Source organism: Cyprinodon variegatus, unplaced genomic scaffold (genome assembly GCF_000732505.1).
Source record: "Cyprinodon variegatus isolate N-32 unplaced genomic scaffold, C_variegatus-1.0 Scaffold323, whole genome shotgun sequence".
Lineage (NCBI taxonomy): Eukaryota > Metazoa > Chordata > Actinopteri > Cyprinodontiformes > Cyprinodontidae > Cyprinodon > Cyprinodon variegatus.
In genome coordinates this window covers 599,418-610,708 of record NW_015150776.1, presented here as the reverse complement: position 1 = coordinate 610,708, position 11,291 = coordinate 599,418, and the positions used below count along the sequence as shown (strand labels likewise).

Genomic DNA, 11,291 nt, shown 5'->3' with positions numbered 1-11,291 from the left:
TAAATATTTATGTATGCAAATGGTAATGGTTGTTGCATAGCGCATTAATAAACGTTTTATTACACAACAGGAGGCTGCTGTCTTTTATTTACCTTATAATTAGTGATATTTATAAACATATAACCCAATATTGTTCTGTTCAATCAACTCAGGTCTAAAATAGTTAATTTCTCAGCCAGGATTATGTTTCAGCAAAAGAACTCCATTTGAATTGTTTCAAGCAGTGTTTACAGCTAAAGTGGAGTTACAGCTGATTTTTATCTCTTAATTCTATCAAACGTAAAGCGCTTCCTGGAAGAGAACAGGCCACAGGAGGTGAAAGCTAACGTTAGGTGTTGGACTGAAGGGGTATGCCTCCATCAGAGGCTGCTTTAAACACTGCAGCTTCTGAACAAACGGATACAACCGAAACAACACGGACAGAAACAGCCATTAAATATGCAACTGAAGCGTTTAAGGTTTTACCTCAGAACCGTCGCACCTGCTGGCGTTTCACTGGCTCCATTTCGATGATTACTAAAAGCATAACAGTAAAAAAAAAAAGAGGGTCAAGCTAAACAAATACGCCCCCCATCTGCGCATGCGCACACGATCTAACGGAAATTCTAACAGCTTCTGAGCGAACATAAACATCCTTTATCAATACGTCGCATCTGTGCCATAGTATTGATATAAAATTTTTCCCCAACTCTAATAAAAGCTGTTTATTTGCAGTAGGGTTGCGTGTCATGAACATGAAGACGTTCAGGTACTAGACGCAATTATGCTCAACTAACACTAGATGGCAGCATAGTTCAAGCTCTGTACATTTTAATATTTTCATTTTTATTTATAGAAGGATATTCATTTATTGATTAAAGCGGGTAAAGAATTAGCAGTAACTCATGCCTGAGAAGAGCATCCTTTCATTAAAATTACCTTTAAAGTTAGACAAATTATTTTATATGGCATTTGTGTGATATGCCATTGCCAACAATAAATTGTGCTTAATTGTAAAGCAGAAGACAACAAAAAAGAGAATTTCTATTGCTTTTTTTTTCTTTGACAAATAAAAACCTGGAAAGACTTTTTTTTTCTTGAATATAGCCCATTTAAGTTTAAAAGCTTGTAGTTTATGCCTTCCTCTACCAGATTATGCATTTGGAATCTGATATAATGCTTTGCAAAGCAGCTAATGCTTAGTTTTAATCTTTTTGTCTTACAATTATTTAGAATTCTTTATCAGCAAATTCATGCTCACAGTGATAGCTATATATATATATATATATAAAAAAAAAAAAAATCTTTGTTTTCTATCTCCTGCGAAATTTTACAACTCCACCACTTTCATTTTCCACCAACTGTTTACTCCTAAAAGCACAGCAAGATTCTGGACACAAGCTTGTGTGGAAAGTTGATAATTGGGAGCTGAATTTCTTTTTTTTTTTTTGTCTTTAAAAAAGAAATCTTCTGCTACACATATTTGATAAGATTTTTTATAGAAATTTTATTGTTTTATAAGTCTGGAGAAGCAAAGTCTTCCTCATGGTCTGATCCCAACAGTTAACAGTGGACACAGACCTAATTATTGGCATGGACACAGTTGATTGCTTTACACAGATTTCTATCCACAGCGGGTGCTCAAGTTCAGAGATTTTCTCTTTTTCTTCACTGCCTTTATGCCTTATTTTCAAATACAACTTTGTTTCTTGCTTTATGCATATATATTTTTAAATCTATTTGCATTTGTCTTTTCTATAAACACCTTTACAATACTTTTTGTTGAATGTCATTAAATGAACTTTGGCTGAAGATACCAAAGATGAATTCTGTGGAAAAGTGCTGCTGTAATTGGCTCGCCTCAGCTGCAGAAACCATGGGGTAAGTAAGAGATAAACAGAGAAGGTTTAGACACACTTCTGTGTTTGCGCATTGCGGGGGGCTGCTTAAAATCTGGTGATGGGGGTGCAGAGGGACGACAGTATAAGTTCCTATTTTAACAGGCATGAAAGCAGTTAGCAATGGTGACACAAGAACCATGCTGAAAAATATCACTTTCTTTAATCAGTGTTCACACCATTTGAGATTTTTTTTTTTTACCATGGAAGAGCCACAAAGTTGTTTAACTGAAATGTTAAAGAAAAACGAGAAAGATGAGAATGCATTTAATTTATACAGTGCAGATGGCTGAACATTTTTCTCCAAAGCCAAAGCAACGTTCTCTTATGAGTTGTGAACGGGGGTCAAAAAGCTGTAATGGCATAAAAACGGCAAGATATCTGCCAGCCACTAAGATCCTTGATTTGATCCATATACAGTATTTTGTACCCTATAAAAAAAAAGCAGTTTTCTTTGTGTGAATCCAAAAAGAAGAAGCAAGAAGAAACGGAGTGATTATTTTTACTGCCAAAAGCTTTCTTTGAAAAGCTTTCTTTGAAAAAATGCCTTATAGTCGAATCATAAGATGAAAAATGCCAAACCACATAACTGGGATTTCAGGAAGTTGTTTTTCTTTTGGATGGTATTTTTCAGTTTCTAGTTTGGTTGAATAACCAACCTCCTTAACATTTGACCAAATATTTTGTGCAGCAATTAGAATGGTCAAGAGGATAGAAATTGAATTTGTTATGAAACGATTATATAATATGCCCATTCAAAGTTTTCTACTCCCACACAGTCTGCATGTCTACTCTCATTCTCTCTACATTGTGACCTTAACTTTGAGATTATACTCAAACCATTACACAAACTGATGAAATTGGCTGTAGATTGTAGCTTCCTTTGTCCCTTTTTTTTCAGAAGAGCGTTCCACTACAAGAGCAAGGATTTATTTTTTTTCTTCCTGGTGTGGCATAGCCTACTTTGACCAAGTCTAAGTTAGCCTCGTGGCATACAGCTTTTTACCCATGAATATGCTTTAGACCTATTAAAGGTATAGAGCTATGAAACTTTCACCCTCAGACTATTAATCTATTTTTCTGTTTGAGAAATATTTAGGTGAGGTAGTTCACTTTCTGCTGGATTTATTAACTTTTCCAAAGTTATCTAACTGCTGTACAGTAGTTTTGAATACCTAAATATTTTTCAAAGACAAGTAAGTAATATTAGGAAACACATGAGTGATTGAAGTAAAAACATGGTCAATCTGTAAAGGTAAAAACATGGAGTTATGTTGTTAATGTTAAAGATAATGGTGTATATTCATATTCGAAACATGGTATCAAATTGGCTCACGTAAAAAAAGCACATTTCTTTATCTTCAATAGGCACGGTCATCATCTGATGCTCAATTGGGTCTATTTCTCAGTTTCGTGTTCTTTCTTCATTTGATGCAAAAACTTTTTAGATGTTTCTTCAGCAGACTTGTGACAGGAAGGGTTTTGACCAAGAATTGCTTTCGATGGGTAAAGTCTACTGTTCTCGGTATTATGAGGAATTGGGAATACCCTTATTATATAGTCCATCTAGAATTATAATGATGAAATCTGAAATGATGAAATTTCAGCAGGACGACCCCAAACAGAACCAAGGAAACTCTCACCCGTCTTCAGCTCTGTCAATCCCCTGATATCAATCCAATTAAATAAAAGAGACCAACAGAACCTTCAAGATTTGATTTTTTTTTTTGTGAGAAAGAATGGATCAAAATTCCACCTGAGAGATGCATATGACTATTTTTCCCATACAAAAGTCATCTTGAAGCTGTAGTGAACAAATAAGTCTTTTTTACAATGTTCTAAATAAATATTAGTAGGTTTGTGAAATACTTTTTCTGTTATTAATTTTCAATCTATGGGTTACTTGGGTTATTGTCGACACCTGGTGAAACTTAAAGATTGTTGGTCCCATAAGGAATATGTTTACGGTGACAATTTCTTTTTCTTTTTTTTTCAAACTTTGCTGTTTTACTTTTTTATTGTGGCAATTACAATAGAGTAAACGTTGCTACAGTATAAAAAACAATGTGCTAGAATTTAATTATAGGGGTCATGGAAGTTAATGAAACTTTAATCATGAAAACATAACTCAATCATAAACTGACAGCTTTCATCATGTCTATGAACCTAAGGTTGGGTAAGGGCAGTGTTTACAAGAACAGATCATCTGTCAGCCTGATTCAATTAGAGTAGAGTACTTGCTATAAAAGGGAATGGTTTTTAATGGTTTTCTTAGATCAGTTATGGTTACCTACTGTCTTCATCACTAGTATCAAAAGTCCTTCTACAGCCAGGATATAACCACTTGGTTAAGACTAAACAACAATCTATGAAATAACACAATGTTTTTCAACCCTGGTCCTCAAGGCACACTGCTCTGCATGTTTGTTTTTTAGATGTTTCTCAGTTTTTTACACACCTGTTATCAATTGTTAGCGGAGTACTTTTCCAAACTGCAGCCATCTGAATCAGGTGTGTTGAATAAGGAAAACAACTTAAACATGCAAGACAGAGTGTCTTGAGGAGCAGAGGTGAAAAACACTGCAAAGGATAAATGTTCAACTGCTGTTAAGCATCCTTAGGGGCTCCTACAAGTGCCAGCACTCACTGTTAGGTGGGATTCAGTGAAAAGATTTAGTTTGGATTGAAATAAAGATTGTTCAGGAATTTATTTAAATAAACAACACAGACTGGACTGAACAGCAGATTTTTGTTTCCTCTTTCCATTGATGACCCCATAAGACTGTCTAGAGAAGAAAAACTTGCCTCTATTATGTTGACAGTTAAGCTTCCCTGTTGTTTAAAGTATATGGTTTACTCACAAAATTGGCCCTAAATATTGCAAAATTTAGAGTTAGATCACACTCCAACAGCAACTCGGCCCAGCTATTCAAAAGATCATCTGACACTCTGAGAAAGTTCTGAACAAAACCAAATCGGTAAAGTTAATGAAAATCAACATTTTCTGTCAGCCTGAAACTTACATGTTGTAACTGTAAATGCAGGGTTTACGATCCTCAAAGAATGTTGTTGGGACTATCTGCCTATTCTCAAGTAACCATGCTTGTTAACAGACTGTTAAAACAGAAACAAATCGCATAACTTAGTGTAAACATCTTAAACTTTTTAGATAAAACAGATAGAAATGTCCTTGTGTAGAACCTAAATCAACATCAAAACAAATTACTTGTACTTTAAAATACTATTTAGAAAGATTTTTCTTATTCTGACTACCCTAAGTTGCATAAAATCAAAATCAAAATTATATAATTATTTTCAGTCTGAAAGGATTTAATTTAATGGGATTAACAATTTAATATGGTGGTCAAAGTGGAGAGTAAATCCAATGCAAACAGGTTCTCCAAAGGTAACCGCACTTTATTTTTTAACCACAAACTTTATAATTAGGATGATTGGATTTTAAAATTTACTTCAATGTCTAAGGAAAAAACACTCAAGATTTTCAGTTTTTTCTAAAGACATCAAATTATATGTTCGCCCAATTACTTTGATACACTTAAATGCAGTCAGCTGTCATTTGCAAAAGGGTAACCATTTACTGAGGACTGTTGCTGTTTTAAAGAAAGGAAAATAAGACATTAAAGACATATATAAAAGGTAATGTACATTGTCATGTCACAAAATATTTAGATGTTGTATTATTATATTATCCTGTATAATATTTTATATGACATTCTATATAATATGATACTTTACTGTGATTTGATATTATCTCCTTCTGCCCAGTGATTGGCTGGAAATATATTAGACTCCAGACACCCTGCAAAACTCCTCACAATGGCTGGATAGTTAATATTATGTATGAAAAGAATACTGGACACAGAGCAAAGTTTAAATGCCAAGTGTTTATTGTCACACTGTGACATATCTCTTTAACCAACAACTTTATTTTATTTCTATACTTTATTCGTTAAAAGAGCATGGCATACAACCTTAATAGACACTACATAATGTCAAATATTTCAGTGCTTTAAAGGGACGTCTCATTTACACTCTTCCTCATAAGTCCTTTATGTTTTTTTTTTCTTCCAGACATCTTATTCACAATAGCTGTGCCTCTTAGGAAAACAAAACCTTTTCCTTCTCAGCTCTGACTTTGTGTCAGTCTCTCATTATGGTGATTATGTCAGATAATGATTACATTTTATGTCATTCTCACGGTGCAAATATTGTGATTAGAACAAAATAAGCAATGTTTTTTACTTGTCATAGTGCAGCTCTGAGAGCAAAACAGAAGCTATTGGACTATATGGCAGTATATACATTTACATACATATCACTTACAAGGTTAGATTTCATTAATGTTCACATCTTTTTCACAGTTAGTATTTGAGAAGAACACATATTCTTGGATGAAACTGGGATAAACAGAAGATTCATCTAATGATATAGGAATAAATACGGCGTTTAATGAATAATAATTTATATCAGTGCGTGTAGCAATTGGCTTTTATTGTATGTGAATAGCGTTAATTCACCAGGTGTTCTGATGCTTAACTGAAAACCCAACAATGTCATGTATTTATCATTAACACATGATAAAGCTCAAAGTAATGAAGAGTTACAGCTTATCACACCAATGAACCCACTCAGAAATGTGTGTTATGTAACGCCTATGGCTTTGTGCCACTTTTAGCATCCTGGCTTCTTGTTTCATTGTGACGATACCCAAAGTATCAGAAATATCACAAAACGGCTAATCACGAAGAGGGCGACTGTCCCTCCCATAGAATCTCTTACACATTTTGAAAACTGTTGAGGTTTGGAGTTATGACAGCTGTTACCACTTGAGGTGTCTGTGTATCACACAAGCTTGAGTTGTCTGTCTTCTTGTGCTGAAGTGACACTGGAGAGGAGAGTTGATTGCTTCATTCGCTACTTCTTGATGCTTTAACCTGGTTCCTCAGTTTCATTCTTCATGACATCATGTCAGCGTGTTAATCTCTTCCTGCTGTTCATCCATGGACTTCATCTGTCTTCCTCTCTCTGCAGGCTGCAGCGGAGGATCTTGGACTATAAAGGCATCCGGATGTGCATGGCAGAGCTGTTAGGACGGGCTGCCAAAATGTAGATGGCACTTTCCCTCAAAAAGTCTGCCCAGCTCAATAGCCTATTGAAGACAAGAAAGCAAAATGTTTAATATCTAATGAACTATTCATTCTACTCACACATTAAACGTTATAAATGTAGATTTAACTTGTTTCTTTAGCACAAAATATAGAGTAGAAAGCTGCTATTTCATTGGTTTAAATAAATTGTGTAAAACTAGGGATTTTTTTTCTTTTATGTCAACAAAACCTTTAAAAACACAAGAGAGCTATGTTATCGGAGTAAGATGTAAGTTTATTTCGGTTCAGTGAGAAAGCTGCAAAGCTCCCCTGCCCCTCAGTCAGCTGCAGAGATCAAACAGTAATGTGAGTCATAGATCACTGTACGATGTTATTTGGAAATCTTCAGTTGTGAAAATGTATGCATGTTCGTCATGAGTCTAGTTGTATCATAGGTTTTCTTATTGTTAAAACAGAGTTGTTTCTTTCCACTGTTGCCACGTTTGCACAGGATAACTCACTGCTGCAGTTGGTCGACTCTATCCTTCTGCAGGCAGCTTTTTACCATTTTGAATCATAAATTCCATCTTCCATATTCCACCCAATTAAGCAGAGTGTATAAGAATTTTTCGAAGTCTATTGTTTCCTGTCAATGTTTTGTTCAGAAAAAAAGTACAAACCTGTTTTCGTCTGTCTTGCTTCTTTCACTCCCAGAGCTGGCTGGACTGCTCTCACATATTGGGCCAACATGACTTATGCTAGGACACAGAACAGAGATGAAAATGTATTAATCTTTTTAATTTTTTCTTCATCACAGCCATAAACTCAAGTATATTTTGGTATCTGAGTAAATAATCAATGTAAAGCAAGGCTGAATTGTGGCAAAGTTTGTACCACTGCTGCCTTGCAGCAAGATGGTTCTGAGTTACTCTGGCTTCCTCCCACAGTCCAAAAACATAACTATGAGGTTGATTGGTGCCTCTAAATTGCCATTAGATGTTCCTCGTTGTGTTTCTCTGTGTTGCCCTTTAATTAACAGGCAACTTGTCCATGGTGAACTTTCCCTGTTTCTGAAACCTGCTGGATATAGATCCAAGCCTCCTGTGACCCAGATAGAGAAGTGATGGATGGGTCGAAGTAAGTAATCAAGGAACCTAAAGTAGCTGATTGCTGGGAAGGACCTAAAAACCCACTGACATGTTTCTACCTGGGTGAAACGACTCGACCAGCGAACCGCATTAAAATTGCCTCCGCTATGATGTGGGAAGACCAGAACCGGGTTGACCCACTAAATTATGTGATACCATTGAGCACAACGTACTGTTGTCAACACACCATGCCAGTTGTTTCTGATCTAACAAGCTGAAACAATCTTACATTCAATAAAAATGGCGCAGCACGGGTAAGAGTGTTTGAGACAGATGAAAGAGCAAAACAATAAAACACACTTAAGGGCGGATTATACTTCTGCAACGGCACATAATCAAATGTTGCTTCCGTCTGGTCGTGACCCAGTTTTGCTGGTATGCTTCTGCAACGTCGGTCTGAATTTTCAAGGGATAGACAGCAGTTTCCAGCCAATGCGTTAGGGGGAGCCTATTCGAGAACTCATGAGAACTTCTTCGACGACGCTGGCAGGAGTGTTAATTTTCCAAAACAACATGTGTGAGGCATTGTACAAGTGGTTGTACTTCCAAACCTCCTCAATCAACCTTTTGTTGTGGTTATCCATTGTTGTTATTACTCCTCGGTTTTTAAAAATGGCAAGCCCCAGCACCAAATCGAGAAGGACGATCACACAGACAGCCGGAAAGGCATACCAAGGACCATTCACAGCTGCTTTTTGTCTGCGCACTCTGCATGGGTTTGCGACCGTCTGACGCGTAGTCAGGATTTTTTTGAGGTGCACAGCAACAGTTGCAGAACCTCTGCGCAGGATGCGTGGTCGCACAGAGAGACAGATGTGACAGTTGCAGAGGCTATGCGTCAGAAGTATAAATTGGCCTTTACTATGCTCTTGCTTCCTTACACATTGCTCTCCATTGTTTACTTTCCTAATTCATGTTCCACTAGTGACATCACCAACACTAACCGAGGGTGATGGTGTCACCTAACACGTAACTGTGCGGGAACAGAGGCAAAGCATCTCGCCAGTGAGGGGTTAGGCCCAGCTTTTTTTCCAGTGGGAAGGGACCCAAATGCTGACTGTTAGCGGGTCAACCCATGTTTGAAAAACTTGCGTTAGCACACTATTTTCATTGGGAAAGAGGCTTTATTTGCTCATCTCTTTGAATGGCACTTTTTGTAATGAAAATAAAAAGAAATCATTGAAATACTCTGAGCAAGACTAAGACTGCGTTATATGTTACATTTATTTCAAATGAGATACTGATTTCCATCTGTTGTCTTCTCAGAACAGCCTAAAAAAACGCTTACGTAAAATGAAACACAAAACCATTTTTTTTTAATCCCCAAGCTTAGAAGCCTTCTTAAATCTGATCCTTACCTTGTGTAGCATCAGCCAAGGATTTATAGAGCTTGCATTCTGCTCATTACACTTAATTGCCCATGATGTATGCCTCTGATTGATTTATCACTAAAAAGAGTATCAGTTGGATCTAAGAGGGATCTCTTCTACTTGAAAGTGATGAGGGCTGGAAAAGTGAGGAAAACAACACAAGCCATGCAGTGCTGAGTCACACTCACCCACAAGTGATAGGAGAGCAGAATCCCATGAGTCTGTTAGGAATAGGTGAGAGGAATGTGGAATGGTAGAGCACAAGAGATGTGACAGCACCATCACAAAAGGTAAAGAGTTAGAAAACAATGCCCATGCACACTCTATTAGATGTTGCTGATGATGAATGGACACATATCACACTATGTACGTCAAATTTCAATGATTGGGGTATATTTATCAATTACCTGGCCTTCATATGAAATTAATATGTTTTAGAACATCTAGTGCATTTGGATTTTTAAGGTGTTACAAAATACTGAAACAAGTAAATCATCAAATGTGAAAAAATATTAAATGTCTTACAGAATTGATCTGTTTTCCCTTTTATGCTGATAAACTGCAGAGAGAGCTGTGTTTTACATACAGAGAAAACATGAAGTAGTGATTATCCTTTTCAGGAGTACTCAGTCTCCTAGAATTACTTCAACAGAGGTCACAGAAGAACCATGAACCAGAACTAAAACACAGGATTTACCTTAGCTACAGTCACTGTTTGGGATTTAACTCCTTGAACAGGGTATAATAACACTAGTATTAACAAGGGAGTTTCAAGGTCAAAAAGAACACAAAGCCTATGAAATATCTGAACAATCCTTCAGACCTCTGAAAATACGAAGTGGAAAAATAGCATTGTGCCTCAAGAATAATGTTCAGACAGTCTGGGGCTGCTTTGCCTCTTCAGAATCTGATATTAATAATGGCAGAACAAATTTTGCTCATCTGTTCATCAGTTTTCAGCATTTAATTGAATGATTTTTTTTAGGTGTATAAGCTTAGAAATTATCCAAATCCGACCAACAGGTCCATTTCTAATTGCCTTAAAAAATATAAAAGGGTCTTGGAATGGCTCTATCAAAATCTGCTCCTTTATCTATTTTTTTTATTATTTTTTTTGCAGCTTTATATATGCTATTTTAGAATTTAGAAAGGAATATGATTAAATGATGTGTAGAAGGTGTCGGGCAAAAACAATAAGATTAACATAAAGGTTCATTTTCAATTCAAAATACTGAGAATACATTAAATACTTTTGACTCGATCCTGGCTGTTTGCTCAGATTTTTTTTTTACTTGATCTAAGAAAAGCAGCATTAATGCCATGGCTGCAGGCATGTGAAGATGAGCTAATTACTCATCTCCTCATAAACCGCCAATAGAGTTAAATAATATTATCTAGTTTTGAAGCCTAAACTTAATATCAGCCAATATTTACTGAGTATTAAGAGAGTTTATGAAGCAAAAAAAAAAAAAATATGATTCCATATTATTTAAAAAAGTTCTGTCTTTAACTTCCATCTATAAGTTAAGCCAAGTTGTAATGTAGGATCAGCAAGGGGAGCTGAGAATCATGCGCCTTTTCTAGGATAGGGGCGGAGGACTGTAAACATCTGCAGAAGTGAGCTGACACCATTAAATGCTGAACCTTAAAGTAGATGGACTCAAAAAACAAGCAGATATTTAAGAATAAAACAATAAGAATAAAAGACAATTCCTTAAAAGTTTATTTTAGGTCATAGATAGTATATTTTTTTGTTTTGTTATTTATTCACAATTTTTTCCAGCATCA

General features: G+C 35.9%; 2 protein-coding genes across 3 annotated transcripts in view; both read right to left on the bottom strand.

Moving 5' to 3' along the window:
• The window catches only part of LOC107091056 (5'-AMP-activated protein kinase subunit beta-1-like), a 10,961-nt gene extending 10,371 nt beyond the window's left edge, over positions 1–590 (bottom strand). The window contains exon 1 of the mRNA XM_015384777.1: positions 466–590. The gene's annotated coding sequence lies outside the window, so the exon portion shown is untranslated. The remainder of the gene's footprint in view (positions 1–465) is intronic.
• A 5,178-nt stretch (positions 591–5,768) lies between these two features.
• The window catches only part of phf24 (PHD finger protein 24), a 45,854-nt gene continuing 40,331 nt past the window's right edge, over positions 5,769–11,291 (bottom strand). The window contains exons 7-9 of one of the 2 annotated variants that reach the window (XM_015384789.1): positions 9,692–9,724; positions 7,666–7,743; positions 5,770–7,047 (exon numbers count right to left, since the gene is read on the bottom strand). In XM_015384789.1, coding sequence (XP_015240275.1) covers positions 6,951–7,047; positions 7,666–7,743; positions 9,692–9,724 — 208 coding nt within the window. In that variant the 3' untranslated portion in view covers positions 5,770–6,950. Of the gene's footprint in view, positions 7,048–7,665; positions 7,744–9,691; positions 9,725–11,291 lie in introns of both variants that reach the window. The other variant, XM_015384790.1, reaches the window with a different exon arrangement.